The sequence below is a fragment of the Scyliorhinus canicula genome, chromosome 4 (genome assembly GCF_902713615.1).
Source record: "Scyliorhinus canicula chromosome 4, sScyCan1.1, whole genome shotgun sequence".
Classification (NCBI taxonomy): domain Eukaryota; kingdom Metazoa; phylum Chordata; class Chondrichthyes; order Carcharhiniformes; family Scyliorhinidae; genus Scyliorhinus; species Scyliorhinus canicula.
Genome location: NC_052149.1, coordinates 145,212,600 through 145,230,650, shown reverse-complemented (window position 1 = coordinate 145,230,650; position 18,051 = coordinate 145,212,600). Strand labels below are relative to the sequence as shown.

General features: G+C 46.9%; 1 protein-coding gene and 1 long non-coding RNA gene across 2 annotated transcripts in view; one reads left to right on the top strand and one right to left on the bottom strand.

Annotated features, from left to right (window-relative positions):
* The window catches only part of LOC119965061, a 100,466-nt gene that overhangs the window by 60,878 nt on the left and 21,537 nt on the right, over positions 1–18,051 (top strand). The window lies entirely within an intron of this gene.
* The window catches only part of LOC119965058 (dedicator of cytokinesis protein 2-like), a 759,716-nt gene continuing 745,729 nt past the window's right edge, over positions 4,065–18,051 (bottom strand). Inside the window, exons 48-52 of the mRNA XM_038795299.1 lie at positions 17,713–17,840; positions 13,818–13,986; positions 8,626–8,743; positions 7,616–7,776; positions 4,065–4,599 (exon numbers count right to left, since the gene is read on the bottom strand). Of these exons, the coding sequence (XP_038651227.1) occupies positions 4,567–4,599; positions 7,616–7,776; positions 8,626–8,743; positions 13,818–13,986; positions 17,713–17,840 (609 nt within the window). The 3' untranslated portion in view covers positions 4,065–4,566. The remainder of the gene's footprint in view (positions 4,600–7,615; positions 7,777–8,625; positions 8,744–13,817; positions 13,987–17,712; positions 17,841–18,051) is intronic.

Below are 18,051 nucleotides of genomic sequence, written 5' to 3'. Positions count from 1 at the left end.
AACATTTCACTGAGATATTATCTCAAAACGGATGCCAAATTGAAGGTGGATTCGATACACAACCAGGGCTGGTTCAAATAAATAGGTTTTAAAGAAGGTAAGAAAGCAAGAGGAGAAAGAGGGAGGGAGAGAAGCAGAGAGGTTTAGGAAGGCGATTCCAGAGGGTGGGTAATTGAGGACAGGACCGGGAAAGGCAAGACGAAGAGGTGCAACAGATGAGCTAAAAGGCCGGGGCAGTGTTGGACGATGTTAAGCAGAAGGACGCAGGCGGTCTTAGTGATGACACACTTTTGTGGTTGTCAGCTCAACTCAGGTTCAAACATGACAAGGTTGTGAACAGTCTGTTTCTGCCTCAACCAGTTGCTGGGAGAGGGACGGAGATGGTAGCTAGGGAATGTTGCTGTGACGCAGACCGAAGACTTTCCCGAAGGTTTCCCGATACCGAGTTAGAGGAAATTTCTGCTCATCCAATGCTGAATGTCAAGCAAACAGCCTGATAATTTTGACATATTGGAAGTGTTGAGAGAGCTGGTGCTGAAGTGGTGGAAACTCAAGCTGTGTTTCCAGATGATGTGTGGAATTGCTACATGTCGATCAGATTTAGGAAGAGATATGAGAGATATGTGGGAATGGGAAGAGAAGCTATTTTGGGTGATACTTTGACTCTGACTGGATAGTTAAGAATGGAACCAGACAAGTACAGTCCCACCCAGTTGGATGCTGGTGGAGAGGCATTGAGGGAGATTAGTGGTATTAATAGTGTCCATGACTGGAAACATGCTTAAAGGATGAGAAGAGATTTACCTTTGTCACAGTCAGACTGGATATCATATATGACTTTGAAACCAGCCGCTTTGGCTTTCTGGCAAAACTGATTGGTGGGATTCAATATGAGTCCAGGGAAAGATGGGAATGGTATAGCCAGCACAGTGGCATAGTTATTAGCACTGCTGCCTCACAGAGCCAGGAACCCGGGTTCAATTCCGGCCTCGGGTGACTGTGTGAAGTTCGCATGTTCTCCCCGTGTCTGTGTGGGTTTCCTCCGGGTGCTCCAGTTTCCTCCCACAGTCCAAAGGTGTGCAGGTTAGGTGAATTGGCCATGATCAATATGTGGGATTGTAGGAATAGGGCAGGGGTTGGGCCTTGAACCACATGAGAGGGCAAGGTGGCCTTGAATATTACGGGTTTGAAAGTTTACATGGAGGGAGAGATTAAGGGAGACTAAGAGGGCAGTGAACTCAGAGGAGAGTGAACATAGTAAGTCAAGGTGGAGGTTGACATCACCATAGATAAGAAATTGCTTGGAATAGAGGCTAAGGGAGGAAAGTAGTGAAGATATCTCAATGCAAAGATGTTTATGGTACTTGATTGACTGGTAGAGGACCAGGATTCTAAATGGGTGGAACAATGTGAGATGTTCAAAGGAGGAGAATGTGCCAGGGGAGTTAGGGGAACAGATGAAGGTATGATTTGGTGATAAAAGCCACACCTTCACCACAAAGGTCTGGACAGGCCAAGTGGTAGTAAGTGTAACTAGGTGAAAGTGTAGCCATGTGAAAGGTTTCAGTTAGGGGAAAGGTGGCAACACCACTCAACCAGCTTTCATCAAGACCATTATGTCAATAAGCTGATGGATGACTAGAGCCCAAGTAAATGGACCTTGTAGGTGATATGAGAGGCAGTGAGAGCTTACCCACTGGCCGAGTGCACAATTCAGCAATGTGACGGGTGAGTTGTGACTGGATGGTCGACAAGAGAGTGGGACTTGGCAGTTGAGATGATTGCTCAACCAGCATTAATAAAACTGCTCATCTCATTATCCGATTTGTGGGAACTGTGCTGCTCACATTATTACAGGAATTATATTTCAAAACTATCTCATTGCCTCTGATTTTTCTATTTGTTCATGGGATGTGGGCTTCGCTGGCTGGGCCAGCATTTATTGCCCCCATTCCTGATTGCACTTCAACTGAGGGCATTTAAGAGTCAACCACATTACTGTGGGTCTGAAGACACATGTAGGCAGGCCAGGTAAGGATGGCAGATTTCCTTCCCTAAAGGACATTAGTGAACCAGATAGGGTTGTATGGCAATAGACAAAGCTTCCATGATCATCATCAGGCTTTTAATTCTAGATTTTATTGAATTCAAATTTCACCATTTGCTGCGGTAGGATTTGGACTCAGATCCCCAGATCATTGCCCTGGGTCCCTGGATTACAAGCCCAGTGACAATATCACCACCTCCCTTTTGTGCTTTGACAATTTTTAAACTCACAAAAAGCTTGAAAAACCAAAAGGGCGCGATTCTCCGATGCCGCGTGGCATCGGGAAAGCCGTCGTGAACTCGGCTGAGTTTCACGACGGCGTCGGAAGCCGCTCCTCGCACCCTATTTACCCCCCTCCAGGGGGCTAGGAGCGGCGTTGCGAGAAACTCGGCCGCCGGGCCTTGACGCTTGCGTCAAAGCGGCGTGCCGAGAATGACACGACGGCGGCGCCTAAGTGACATCAGCCGTGCATGCGTGGTTGCTGTCTTCCCCTCCACTGCCCCGCAAGACATGGTGGCTTGATCTTGCGGGGCAGCGGAAGGGAAAGAGTGCGTCTCTTAGAGACGCCGGCCCGACGATCGGTGGGCACCGATCGCGTGCCATACACCTCCTGAGCATGCCCGTGGTGCTCGATCCTCCCTCCGCCCCCCACTTACCTGTCGCGTGATGTTCACGCTGGCAGCGACCAGGTGTGGTTGGCGCCGGTGTGAACCGGTCGGGTTCGTCAGGCCGCTCGGCCCATCCGGGCCGGAGAATCGCTGGTCACCGTGAAAAACGGCGACCGGTGATTCCGCGACACGCCATTTTGGGGGGGGTGGGAGAATCGCGGGGGGTGCCAGGGCGGCGTGTCGTGATTCGCCCGGCCCTCCCGCGATTCTCCCACCCGGCGTGGGGAGCGGAGAATCGCTCCCCAAGCCTTTCTCGTTTCATTCCGATATAAGCCCACAGCAGTACATGCAAGAAATCTATTTAACCTATTCCACTACCTACTTTCAATTGGCCACAAACAACATGCAAATTGCTGGAGCTGTATTGAGATGCTTTGACACATCTCAAAGTGTTTGCAGCAGTATTGCATTATAACAGTGTTGTGTTTGAATTTCCCTACATTCCCCTGTACAAACAGCCCAGGTTTCAGCAGCCAAAAATAACACAGAGCCGTGAAAACATTTGTGTCTGTGATTCAGGGTAAGGGAACAGGTTTTATTCCCCACGACTTGCTGTCTGTGACGGGTGTCCATTTAAAAGTGGGATTGCCAGAAAAATACCAGTATTTAGATGTTAAATTATGAAGACAGGTTACATAAACTAGCCTTGCAATCTATTGAACATAGAAGATGGAGGGGACGATCTCGTCAAGGTGTTCAAAATGTTAAAAGGATTTGATCCAGTAGATATGGAGAAGCTAGGGCCAAGATTTTATGGCCCTTCTGCCCAGTGGGATTTATGGTCACGCTGAGGTAAATGGCAATTTAAATGGCCCGTTGCAACCACCAGGGGGATGGGGGGGGGGGGGGGTCAGGCTGTGGTGGGCTGTAAAATCCTGCCCTATTTCCCCTGCTGTGGACACCAACAACAAGGGAACACCATCTTAAATTTTGAGATGAGGCAATCGAGGACGGAGAAGTGCTATTTCTCACAATGACTAATGGAAATGCAAGCTTTCTTACCCTGAAGGTTGTGGATGCTGGTGGGTCATTTGCAGCTTTAAGACTGAGATGGATCAGACTCGCATTACATATGGGTATTTGGAAATATTGAACAAAGACTGACAAATGAAGATGTTGTATAGACCAGCCATAATCTAATTAAATAGTGAATCAGGCTCAAGAAGCTGAATAACCTAATCCTCTGTCTATGTGCAAGTGGTGAGGTATCATGAGGTGTCCATCAGCCCCATTTGACTATTAAGCACAGGTGTAACTTTCCCAAAATCAGATGCAGTGTCGAGCACAAGTTTAAAACTCTTCATCCATCTCCCAAAGAGTTGCGAGCAACTTCAAATAAAAATCCTCAATCTGATTGTTTCACTTTAATTGGTGCATTGCAAAAAAAAATGAACATTAGCAATTTTTGGACTCAGCTTACAAATAAAGGTTATGAAATTGTGAGTCTTTACTTTGGCTTCATCCTCCAAAGCCCAGGACCTGAAGGAATTAATTCCTTGCAAGTGTGTAAATAAGTGGTTCCTCTTGGCCCTGTTTCCACAGCAACACTTGCCACCTTTGGGGGATGAGTGATGCTTGAGAGGTCAAAGTAAGCCAGAAATGTTCATGATTTATTCTTGAACGTTCCATCAGAGCAAGACCATTGTACTGAAAACGAGGGCTTGTGAAAAAACAAAACAAAAGAAGGATTCCATGAGTTTTAAGGATTGTGTGCCAACAAGAGTTCAAAATGGTTACTGTTTGCAGTGCCATGACCAAGGGGGACATCCCGCCCAATCTTCAGCCTCGGAGATGTTCTCTCTGCACCAATGAACCTCCATTCAGATTCACAAATGATATCTTCTCTCCAGACTACTTGCTGTCTTCTGCGGTCTTTGAAGTCAGCTGAATAAGGGATGGTGGAAGAGAGAGAAAAGAAAGTCCAGTGTCAGATTTCAGATTTGAAAATTAAGATGGAGCGAAGAATACAATAGTTTTGATTCTAAGGCTAGGATTCTCCGATCCGAGTTCGCCCCCCCCCCCCCCCCCCCCCCACTACCCTGCAACTCTATAAGGAAACCAACAAACAATAAATAAATGTATATACTTTTCCGGGTTTCTGTTTGCCATCACATTCCACTTTACCACCTGTGAGAGAAACCGTGAGAGAAACCGTGATTTCCGAGCACAAGCCTGGGGTTAAATTTACAGTCACATCCTGATAGTGCTCTGCACGTTTAAAGCAGTCCCCTGCTGACTTTTAGTGAATCCCCTCTCCACAGATTGAAATTCCAACCCTTGGGAGGGCGAAGGGAAAGTCGTGGCCACTTTAACTGCCTGACTCTGGCAGGGAGGCAAGGGATGCATCAAGCTGTGGGAGGATGACGATTGACTTGGCCATTCCTAAAGCACATGGGGTGTTGTGCCAGTTGATCGCGGGCTGGCTGTGAAATGTCTGGGAGGCCACAAAAGATAGTTCCTTCTCAGACCCAGTTGTGGTGATATGCATCACTGTAAATACACAAAGGGTTAATGTAAATACATCTAGACTAGCTAGACATTAGAGGGAGCACCAGAGACATGACACACAGGCACTCAACCAATAGGTCAGTAAGATAGGACACGACCAATGGGCATTCACGATACACACAGAGGTGACACTACCACAGGGGGGCATTACGCCAACCCATATATAAAGGACACAACACACATGATCTTCCTCTTTCCAGTGGAGACACTCAGTGAATACAGACACAGGGTTGATTCAATATCACATCCACCACGTGGAGTGTCGCAGACTGGTTAGTCAGTCTGAGTAGCTATAAAAGGATTAACAGTAGTGGCGAACCCGAGGAGGAGAAGTGTAAATAGTTCAATCAATGTGTTGAAGTTATCTCCACGTCTGAACCTTTGTCAGAGTGCACATCAAGGAAGCAGCTTATGCTACGCCAAGAGCAGAACAAGGCACCAGTCAGAGAAAATTCTAGCAGAATCAGTTCGGAGCTGGGTGTGTGAGGTCTCGGCTTTGGGCCCAACCATGGCTGTGGACCAGGTTGGGGGGGGGGGGGGGTGTGGGAAGCAGCACAGAAATGGCAAGTAACTTGCATCAATTGACTTCAGTGCTGAGATCGATTGATTTGGGTGTTCGGATGGATGTTTCATTCTGGCTTGGAAATCATCGTTTATATTCTTCATCTCCTCACTGACATATCTTTTGAATCAGACTTGAACTTATTTTTCTCATCTTGTTCTTGTTGTCCATGTGGGGCCCTCGTTAGTGTGTGTGTGTGGGGGTGGGGGGGGGGGGGTGGAGAATCAATGGAAATGGGGACATCATGCATGAGCCCAATTTGATTCCTGTCTTTACACACTGATGTTAGCTTAAAGGAACTGAGGTCACTTGTACCACCTCAGCTGGAATTAGGTAACTGAATATAGGGTTTCAAGTTTGGGAGAGGCCCAAGGAAATGGTTGACAGGCAGGCCGTCTACAGTTTCCACTAGGCGAGGTAGATCCTGCTGAGGCAGAATCTGAATGTGGAGGCACCTCAAAGTGCAGGTTGTCTTGAAAAGATGCAGTAGATTTCACAACATGGAAGCCCCAGTCATGTTAGTGCTATCAGAATGGACGGTCAGCTCCTTCACAAGAATGGTTTTGACTGTTTCAAACTTGCGTTCCGTCATAGGGGAATGGGGAGCAGGCTTCGATCTCCTACTGGGAGGCTGCCTCCAAATTGTTGACGGGCTCTGGACTCAGTGGGGGGTTCCTATCCCATCCCTGGAGAGTTCCATTGGTGTGCAGAAATGGCCTTAATTGCCTATATTGGATGCCTGTGATGCGACCATCAATTCACGCAAGACAGAGAGTTGAAGTGAACAGTGGCTTTAATCGACTAGAACAGTGCCTGCCTGCAACTGCTCTGCTAGTGACAGCCACCTACAGGACAGCTGCTCTTTATACCTTCCCTCAAGGGGCGGAGCCAGGGGCGGAGTCACAAGGGCACCAACATGATACATTCTGTGTAATATTGTACAATGGTCCATAGGTGGAGCCCACATGGACAACAGCGTGATACAGTGTAATACAGTGGTGAATGGTTAGTACAATACGTTCACCACAGCCTGTATCCGTGGAGAGTGTAGCTGAATCTCGCGGCAGGCCCCAATCCCCCACACACTTCCTGGAAAACTCACCTGGAGATGGGACAGCATTGGGAAGCGATCATGACAAGATTTTGCATTAGATTCTCAGCCTCCTGCCTCCAAGGGTCTGGGATGATTTCAGCCATGGAGCTAAATTATGAAGACAGGTTCCACAAACTTAACTTCCATGCCTTTGCATATGGAAGAATGACAAGTTATCTAATCGAGGAGCTTGGGAGTGATAAAGAAATTCAATAAGGAAGGAACTAATTCCTCTGTTGAGGGAATCCACATTTAGCAGACACAGTCTTAAAGTCGGAGCAAAGGCATTTTGGAGTGTAATCAGAAATCTCTCATTCACACAAAGGATAGTGGAAATCTAGAACTCTCTCTCCCAAAAGGTTGTGATAACTTGGGACAATTAAAATTGAAGAGTATGAAGAGGCATAGATTTTTGGTGGGTAAATGTATCAAGGGATATGCATCAAAGCCAAGTAAATGGAGTTGAGGTGCAGACTGCCATAATTTAACTGAGTGTTGCAACAGTCCTGATGTGTTGGTGTACAGGCCAGCAACCTCCTGGATACAATGGCACAATATCACAACGTACATTTAACCATTAGAAAGACCCCCATCCTGCCATATTAACGGAGCCTGACACAGCTTCACTGTGAGATTGACCATATCCAATGTGACATCGCAGCCAAAATCCTCAATTGCATGCTGGGTTCTAAGAATTGAGATATTCCCGAATCTGGACCAAAAGAACAAAGACTCACCCGGTTCTTAAAGAATGAAGGTTTTTTACTTTTGGGGTTGCTCTTTTTCTCTCCCTCATAGTCATCAGGGGAGAGCACAAACATCGGATGACTCATCCTCTTCATTGCATTCTGGTCAAGGGTTTGGTCTTCACCCCCGTTTGCCACCGCAAAAATCAGAGCTGGAAAGGATTTGAAATATATTGAAGATATCAGTGCGCGTAAAGGAAATGTATTTGGAAAAACGTCCTCAGTTCTAAGTAAATCGACAACTTGTGGGTCAATTTGAAAACAGTGTGTACCCAGAATAAAAGAAAAAAGAAACTGCTGCCAATAGTCGGTAAGTCAGGCAGCATCCTTGGAGAGATGACCTTTTATCAGAATTTAAACCTTGGTCAGACATCACCGGCTGCTGGGATTCTCTTTTCTCGCTGGTAGTGCACCTCCGCCCACGGGTTTCCCAGTGGTGTGTGGTGGCTTCAATGGGAAATCCCACTGACAAGCGGCGGGAAGACAGAATCCCGCCGCCAGCGAGCGGCACGCCGCCGGGATACACATAGCTGGGGGACTGGAGAATCCTGCACGGTAGCACAGTGGTTAGCACTATTGCTTCACAGCGCCGAGGTCCCAGGTTCCATTCCCGGCTTGGATCACTGTCTGTGTGGAGTCTGCATGTTCTTCCTGTGTCTGCATTGGTATTCTCTGGGTCCTCTGGTTTCCTCCCACGAGTCCCAAAAGACGTACTGTTAGGTCATTTGGACATTCTGAATTCTCCCGACGTGTACCCGAACATGCACCGAGATGTGGCGACTCGGGGATTTTCACAGTAACTTCACTGTAGTGTTAATGTAAACCTACTTGTAACACTAATAAGGATTATCATTATTATAACAAGGATGGGAGAAAGTGAACAAAATGGTCTTATTTTAAAACTACAATTCCTCCTTCCTAACTCGAGAGAATGTAGTTGAGAAGGTGAGGTTTTTTTGCGGTAACCTTTAGGGAGATCCCAGAGTTTGCCCTCACGATACCTGGGATTGTTGGCACTGATCTGCTGGCAAAGCTCATCTGCTTCAGCACAGAGGCTGGGCGCTTCTCCGTTTGGTCCGACAAGTTGGTGTCACTCCTGAATTCCTGCTTTCGCGACAGCTGAAAATGGCAAAAATAACTTCATGAATCAGCACTGGATTACAGAGTGGTGGGGGGGGGGGGGGGGGGGGGGGGGAGAGAGGTGGTGGAGGTGGTGTAAGCATATGGTCAACAAGGCAAGGAATTTGGTCATGGTGAATTAAACTCTCTTTATTCAGACAATCAGTATCAATATTAAATGCTCCCAAATGAGGAACAGTAGAGTTGGATACACAGTGGAGATCTATCTGCATGGCCATTTCAAATACTTCCAAGCCAGGTTAGAGGGGTAAAGCTCTTCTTACACTCTCGTAACCAGGTACAGCAGGGGTTGACTAAGATTAAAGCTCGCTCTACACAGTTCCATGAGATACTGCGAGGGCAGGTATAGCTTGGGTTGAATATGAAGTAAAGCTCACTCTGCACTGTTCCATGAAATATCCACAGAGCAGGTACAGCACGGATTGGGTGCAGAGTAAAGTTCCCTCTACACAGTCCCATGAAATACCCCTGGGAAGGTACAACACGCATTGAATACAGAGTAAAGCTCCCTCTGCTCCCTCTACACAGTCCCATGAAATACCCCTGGGAAGGTACAGCACGCATTGAACACAGAGTATAGCTCCCTCTACATTATCCAATGAAATACTCCCAAGGCAGGTACAACACAATTTGGATACAGAGTAAAGTTTGATCCCTCTACATTGCGCTAACCTGGCCCAGCCTAAATTCAGAAAATTGTCTCCTGCACAGAAGTACAAAATCTCTATTTCTCACAGAAAGCAAATTGTGGCCTCAGAGTGAGACTTTATTTTTGAGCTGTGGCCAAACCAAATCCAGGAGGAACTGGCTGGGACCAGGCCAAACACAGCTGTGTTTTTAAGTGCAGCTTGTATTTTTCCTTTTTGTTGGATGTCTGTACAAACATCGTTGAAAGTGAAACTTGAAAATATCGAAGAGATTATGAGGTTGGGCAACTCAGTTCACATTGGGCTGTGACCTGGCATTCAGTTACAGCACTGTTGAATTGTAAATAGAACATAGAACAGTACAGCACAGAACAGGCCCTTCGGCCCTCGATGTTGTAAATGATATAGGGAGTGATCGAATGGCTTCGTTGCACCCAACTCGGTGACATGACAAGGCTGTTAAATCTCTCAAAAGATTGCCAGGGTGCCTCGGTGGCATTGCCAAGGTGGAGGGGCACTGCCAGGGTGCCAGGCTGACAGTGCCAAGATGCCCGATTTCCCATGCTGGGGATCGGGCATGGGGGTGTCCTGCCCTTGTGAGGTGGGTTGAGGAGGAGCCCTGAATCGCTAAGTTAGGGCATTAGGGGGGTCTGGAGGTGTGGCGGGGATCGAGAGATCGAGGTGCCCTGATCTCATCCTGCACTAGCGAGCTGAGCGGAAAGTAAGATAAGTGTAGCCTTGGCAGGGCGTTCCCTCAGATGACCCAGCCCCCGAAATATACTGTTTCATTTGTTGTTCTTGGCGCTGCAGGCTTGGAAAAACACCCCATTATTTGAGCCAAAATCAGGACTCTGTTGTTTTTTTGTTAAATGGTGCCGAGAGTCACTGTTCAATTAGTGATTAGACATAACTCAAGTCTCTTTGAGCCAACACTCCAATTTTACATGAGGAGAGAGAACTTATCACTGAAACTTTAATGCACAAGTTAAATGAGATGTTGGAGTTCACACGCCATATTTTTGTCTTGGTGGTTGAAGGCTCAATGTTATGGGGCGGTATTCCCCAGCCCCACCAGACAGGTGTTCCTCAGCGGCACACCGTTCGCTGGTGGCGGGATTCTCTGCTCCCGTCGCTTGTCAATGGCATGTCCCATTAAAGCCACTCCAGCCCACCCCACCGGGAAACCTGCAGGTGGGGGTGTGCTGCCAGTGAGAATGGAGAATCCCCATGGCTGGAGAATTCCCGCCATGGGGATGGCACAGAGCTCCCCATGGTTCTCCATGACAGTGTCATTGGGTCAGGTTTTGACCTTGTTATGGGCCAGGGTTTAGAGAATCCCAAAGTGTATCATGGGGTTCACCTGATCCACAACTTTTAATAGATTGTGGTATGGCGAGCACACGGCTCACTCTACAGGTATGGTACAGCAGAAATGGACCAGTATTTTTTAAAACAAAACGTTTATTCTATGAACTCAAGTTAACCTTTTTAAAACAAACAGTGGATATCTTAGCAACCATTAATTCAAATACACCCCCCAAAGTATACAACACTAAGTAATCTGTATGCTGTCCTTTTAACACCCAGAAGACTTAACAAACCTCTAAACAGAAGCATATCAGGGTTTACATTCAATACTGAAAACATTTATAATTCTGAATTCACCAAATGATTAAGAAATAGTCCTTCATGGCAGAGATCAACAGTATGGCTGCTTTGGCTGACTTCAGCTGCAACACACTGAAAAACGAAACCAAAAACACAGACACACCCAAGCTTTTCTCAAAGTGAAACTAAAAAGCAGAACCAGAGCTCAGCTCCACCCACACTCTGACATCACTTCAGTAACATGAGCAGCCAAACATTTCTTAAAGCGACATTCTCATGACAACCTGTAGATACGTAGGATGCACTTAAGACATGAAATGCAGTGTGCTCATCCAGCAGAGAATACATGGAGGTGGGCTTTTGAGTGTGTGTGGGGGTGGGGGGGGGGGGGGGGGCGCGGCGCGCAAAGAGGGGATGAGGTTGAGGGAAAGGTGCAATAATTGACAGCCTTTGTGACTCATCATCCATTGGGGTTTGCACAGTCCGGCCAGTACGGATACGATTTTTTTCAAACAAGTGAGTAAATATTTTGTGTGCAAGTTGTCAGTTGTCAAGGATTTTAAAAAATCCTACTCAATGACTCTGGGAAATAAGTTTAAAAATCACCAGTTTAAAAGGAGAGAGGGAAAATATGAAGAGAAATGTCTTGGCGGTACGGACGCACAGTGTTTAGCACTGCTGCTGCGGCGTTGAGGACCCCAGTTCGATCCCAACCCCGGGTCACTGACCGTGTGGAGTTTTCACATTCTCCCTGTGTCTGCATGGGTTTCACCCCCACAACCCAAAGGTGTGCAGGGTAGGTGGCTTAGCCACATTAAATTGCCCCTTAATTGGAAAAAAAGTAATTGGATACTCGACATGTATTTAAAAATAAAATGAGAAATGTCTTCAGATGGAGAGCTGCTGCAACAGGGAATGTTTTGCCGTCATAAGTGTTTGAAGCTAAGATCACTGCACCTTTCAAGGGACAAGTGTTGAATAAACATTTGAAGAGAGCAGTTGGAGAGCATAGTGCATTGAGATTAGTCGCTTCAATGGTTCTGTGATGCCAACAACCAGCTCAGAACCAGCTGCATGGCTGTTTATGGGTTTACTATTCTTTGCTGCACTGTGCTTCTCCAATACCCATGAGCAGTATTTAATGGAGATGATGGGAAAACTGGTGAGAACCCTGCATCACCTCTTATGAGGAAAGACTGGCGAACTAAGTGCAAATCATGCATTTGACAGGACAGAGGCAGGCCTTCACCCAAGGAACTTGAGCGGAATACACTCCGGCTGAGCCCTCCCGCCGAGAGCTGCCGGCAATTCAGTGGCCGACAGCTGTATCGAATAACAGCACCAAAGTGGGGAGGCAGTGACATTTGTTGGAATGACAGGGCAGCACGGTAGCACAGTGGGCAGCACCGTGGCTTCACAGCGTCAGGGTCCCAGGTTCGATTCCCGGCTGGGTCAGTGTCTGTGTGGAGTCTGCACGTTCTCCCTGTGTCTGCGTGGGTTTCCTCCGGGTGCTCCGGTTTTCTCCCACAAGTCCTGAAAGATGTGCTATTAGATTATTTGGACATTCTGAATTCTCCCTCCGTGTACTTCATTGCAGTGTTATTAATAATAATAATAATAATCGCTTATTGTCACAAGTGGGCTTCAATGAAGTTACTGTAAAAAGTAACTTCATTGTGCCTGTTCGGGGAGGCTGGTACGGGAATTGAACTCACGCTGCTGATCCTGTTCTGCATTACAGGCCAGCTGTTTGTCCCACTCTGCTAAACCAGCCTCTATGTAACCTAAGCCTACCTGTGACAGTAAAGATTATTATTATATGACATCCATCCAAGGCATATGATTGAGGATGGACATAGCCATACAGGAGAGAAGATTCCAGGGTAGGGTGGTGGAGAAATGGGAGGATTAGGGGGTTTGGATGCAAGGGTAGTCCGGTAGATATCAGTGAGGCTCCAACTGTCTAGTGCCAGTTCCCTCAATCAGGCACTGAGTGCCTTTGGAGGTGAGAATGACTGGGAGACAGCAAGCAACCTGTGGGGGTGAGGCCCATTAAGGGGCAACTCCACTGACCATATGACCCACTTGGGGCCAATCGTGTGGGAGCACATGAACCCCTGTCAATGGTGGATTTGTGCGGGGCTCTGGGAACAGGAAGCCGGGTGGTGTGGAGCAGCGAAGATTACAGACCTATTGTATAGTGTTCTGTGCCTGTTATCTAACTGCCTTTGCGTTTCATTAATAAACCCCTTTATCAACCATTGAAAGCTTCCAGTGTATACCTCTAGTCACCACGCAACCCAACGAGGGTTTGCTTGTTGTGCTTCCCTATGGCAAACCCCTGTCTGCCGCTGGATGAAGCAGAAGTGGAATCAAGTCCTTAAGTGAGCAATAATTGGTCACTTAAGGGCCTCTACTGGTGGTGAAGCAGGAAGACATTCATGGACCTCACTAGACTTAATTGGGGTGAAGGCAGAAAGGTGGCTGTGTTCCTAACCGCCCACCCTCCTGTCAGACTAAAGGCCGGCATGGTAGCACAATGGTTAGCACTGTTGCTTCACAGCACCAGGGTCCCAGGTTCGATTCACGGCTTGGGGCACTGTCTTTGCGGTGTCTGCACATTCTCCCCGTGTCTGCATGGGTTTCCTCCGGGTGCTCTGGTTTTCTCCCACGAGTATTAATGTAAGCCTACTTGTGGCAATAAAAATTATTATTATTAAATGCCACCCTGCTGCCACCAAATTTGCCATTGTGGGCGGGCATTCAATTCGGCCTATGCAGTATCACATGTTGCTTACCCGTTTGGTTTCTGAAGGCTCTGCCTTGCAGTCTGCAAACAGCACACTGCTCCTCTTCTGCCTCTTTCTCTCCTTCCTTAGTTTGACCTCCCCATCCTCTTTGATGGCCCGATCTGCTGCCTTTTCTTCAGACCTGACAATGGGCCTGGGGCTGTCTGGAATCACATTGCTGGAAGCGACAGAGAGGATTCATGTGAGGTAAATTAGTCACCTGATCTTAAAAAACGGCAAAATAATTTGATCAGCATCCTGGTGAACAAGCTGGATTATGTGCCCTTAACCCATGATACGGTTGGACAATGTCTATACCAGTCCAAGGTGAGGCAAACTCAAATTGGCGGAAGGGATGTCAGACACAACACGGAGGAACTTTTTGCACAGAAATAGCAATGCCGACCTGGAATAATCTTATTTTCATGGTGTTGGAGACACAAACACAGGTTATTAAAGTGATATAATCCGGCCAATAAATCCGACAAAGATACAAGGCTCTAGGAAATGCAGGGATTTCTCTACGAAAGACACAAACACACACGCACCATTTCCAGTGCAGAGAGAGGGGTCACATCTAAATCTCTTGTTCAAAACGTGTGCACCAGTGAGTCTCCCTTACCTGAATCTGCCTTGTGAGCAATTGACGGGCCTCTAACTTTACAGCAAACCTAACTTGTTCTCATTCAATGTCTGTTAAGTTTGTGCACACTGCGTGGGAGTTTGCAGCCATTCGAACCGGGACAGTGGAGGGCACAAACAATGTGAAACCCCGTTGACAGCAGCAGGACTGGAAGACCCCGCCCAGTGCATTAATCCTTTGGACATTTAAAAAATCTTTGATGGAATTGTCTGCCAGGTTTCTGCAGCACTTCAATGAGTAATTGTTGAGGGCATGCCTGAGAAAAAATGGCTTCCCTCAACTTCTTTTGTCCTGAGGCCTTTTGTGGTGGATGATGTAAGTGTACTTAACTTTGAGGGCTTTCACCATTGGCCTTAACCCGGCCAATAAATCCGACAAAGATACAAGGCTCTGGGAAATGCAGGGATTTCTCTACGAAAGACACAAACACACACGCACCATTTCCAAGCTCAGGAAAGATCACTCTGAAGGGGTCTAGAGGCCGAGGCGATATTCCCTGGTAGGCCATGAGTGAGATTCTCCATTGTGAGTCTACCTCGCTACCGTTGCCAGCGAGGACGGAGAATTTGGCCCTCCGCTAAATCTCCATTCACTGCAGTGGGAATGGTGAATCCCGCTAAGGTGAAGGAATGGAGAATCAAACTTCCTGACTGAGATGAGATCATTCACATTACAGGTCAAACCTCATGGCTCACCAGACAACCTCAAAAGTTGCTGAGAAACAGCAACATTTCTAACTCTCTTGCAGCCAGCCTATCCATACAACCCAGACTCTGATACCCGGACTCCATTAGTTACTATACAGCAGTTACTGAGGGATAGGGTGGGAGGGTGAGAGTGAGGGATAGGAGGGATTGGGTGGGTGTGAGAGATACGGTGGGATTGAGGAATTGGGTCTGTTGGGTGAGAATGAGGGTTAGGGTGGGAGTAAGGGGTAGGCGGATAGGGTAGGATTGAGGAATAGGTTGGATTGGGTGAGAGCGAGCGATAGGGTGGACAGGATGAGAGCGAGGGATAGGGTGTGCAGGGTGGGAGTGAGAGATGAAGTGGGTAGAGTGAGAGTGAGGGATAGAATGGGTATAATTGCAACAAGACATCCGTGCTCCTGTCCTCGCATCCTCCCGCTATTAAGGCCAACCATACCATTTGACTTCTTTACTATCTGCATGGTTACTTCAGTGACTTGTATATGAGGACACTTGTTGCACACTTGCCTCTGCTAATTCATGGCCATTCAGATAATAGTCTCCCTTCCTGCTTTTGCTACCAAAGGGGATAACCTTGCAATTATCCAAATTGTACTGCATCTGCCATTCATTTGCCCACTCACTCAACTTGTCCAATTCACACTACAGGATCTCTGCATCCTCCTGAAAGCTCACCCTCCCACCCAACATTGTGCCATCTGCAAATTTGGAGATATTACATTCCTGGGGATTTATCAGACTTCAATCCCATCAAATTTCCCAACACTATTTCTCTAATACTGATCGCCTTTAGTTCCTCCCTGTCCCTAAATCCTGCATTCCCAACATTTCTGGTATTTTGTTATGTCATCATTTGTGAAGACAGAACCAAATTATGAACTTAGTTGCTCAGCCATTTCTTTGTTCCCCACTACAAATTTCCCTGTTTCTGACTGTAAGGGACCTACATTTGTCTTCACCCATCCTTTTCCCTTCACATTTCTATGCAAACATTTACAGTGGGCAGCACAAGTGGATAGGACTGTGGCTTCACAGCGCCAGGGTCCCAGGTTCGATTCCCCACTGGGTCACTGTCTGTGCGGAGTCTGAACGTTCTCCCCGTGTCTGCGTGTGTTTCCTCCGGGTGCTCCGGTTTCCTCCCACGGTCCAAAGACGTGCAGGTAAAGTGGACTGGCCATGATAAATTGCCCTTCGTGTCCAAAAAGGTTAGGAGGGGTTATTGGGTTACGGGGATCGGGTCGAAGTGAGGGCTTAATGCGGGTTAGTGCAGACTTGATGGGCCGAATGGCCTCCTTCGGCACTGTATATTCTATGTTAGTGAGTTTGTATGTCCCCTGCAAGCGTATTCTTGTACGCTATTTTCCCCTTCTTAATCAATCCCTTAGTCTTCCTTCGCTGAATTCTAAACTACTCCCAATCCTCATACCTGCTGTTTTTCTTGGTCAATTTTAAGCTTCTTCCTTGGATCTAATACTACCTCTAACTTCCCTTGCAAGCCATTGTCTGGCCACCTTTCTCATTTTACTTTTGTGCCGGACAGGATTAAAGAACTGTTGCAGTTTCCCCATGCGTTCCTTAAATGTTTGCCTTTGACAATCCACAGTCACCCCTTTAATTAATGTTTCTAAATTAATCATAGCAAACTCACGCCTCATATCATCGTGGTTTCCTTTATTAATATTCAGCGCATCTAGTCTCAGAATGAAGTACGTCACTCTCCACCTTGACGAAAAACTCTGTCAAATTATGGTCGCTCATCCCCAAGGGGTCTCGCACAACTAGATTGCCAATGGTTCCGTTCTCATTACACAGTACCCAGTCTAGGATGGCAAATTCTCTCGTTGGCCCTCAATATATTGATCCAGAAAAGTACCCCGTATACACTCCAGGAATTCCTCCTCAATGATATTGTGACTAATTTGACTTTCCTAATCTATCTGCAGATTAAAGTCACCCATAAGTATCATATGCATCGCTACTTTCTGTTTGTTTCCATTCCCAACATCAGCACTACAGTTTGGGGGTCTATAAATTTCTTTGCCCCTTGATGTTTCTCATCTCGATCCATACAGATGCCACATTGTTGGAGCTAATATCTGTCCTCACTATTGCATTAATCTCCTCTTTAACCAGCAATGCAACTCCACCACCATTTCCTATTTGTCTGCTCTTCCTAAATACTGAATACCCCTGGATGTTCAGTTCACATCCCTGGTCACCCTGCAGCCATGTCTCCGTAATTCTTATTATATCATACCCGTTTACATCTATTTGTGCAATTAGTTCATCTGCTTTATTGCGAATGCTTTGCGTGTGAGATGAGAGTGAAGGATATGGTGGTTAGTGTGGGATTGAGAGATATGGTGGGTGAGTGTATCTGTACAGACCCTCTCAGTTACGTTAATCTCAATACATGTGGCTCCCAGAATATACATTCCACACATGGTAGAAAGATGGTCTTTTCAATCTGAGGTTGTAGAGAAGTTTGTATGTCCAATGATGATCAATTATTCTGTATTAAACTGTCCACAGTGAAATCGCCACTTGTTCTCACCTGTCCGCAGTCAGTTTGGTTGGCGTGATGCATTCGGCGTTCATGGATGAAAGGGAAATCATGGATACTTGCCGGTAGGATCTCAACATGGACCTCGGTCGGCTTGTCCGTTTGTCATCAACATCGGGCTGCAAGGTAAATTCAAGAAAGAATTCAAGAGTGAGAAGTCAAGTGATGTATTCTCGGTCAGCCTTGGCTCAGTGGCAGCACTGTCAGACCTGAGCCAGACATGAGTCAGAAATTCTAATCCAGGTTGACTCCCCTGATGCAGTAGTGAGGGAGTGCTGCACTGCCAGAGTCGCTGTCTTTCAGATGAGTCTTTAAACCAAGGACCCCTAC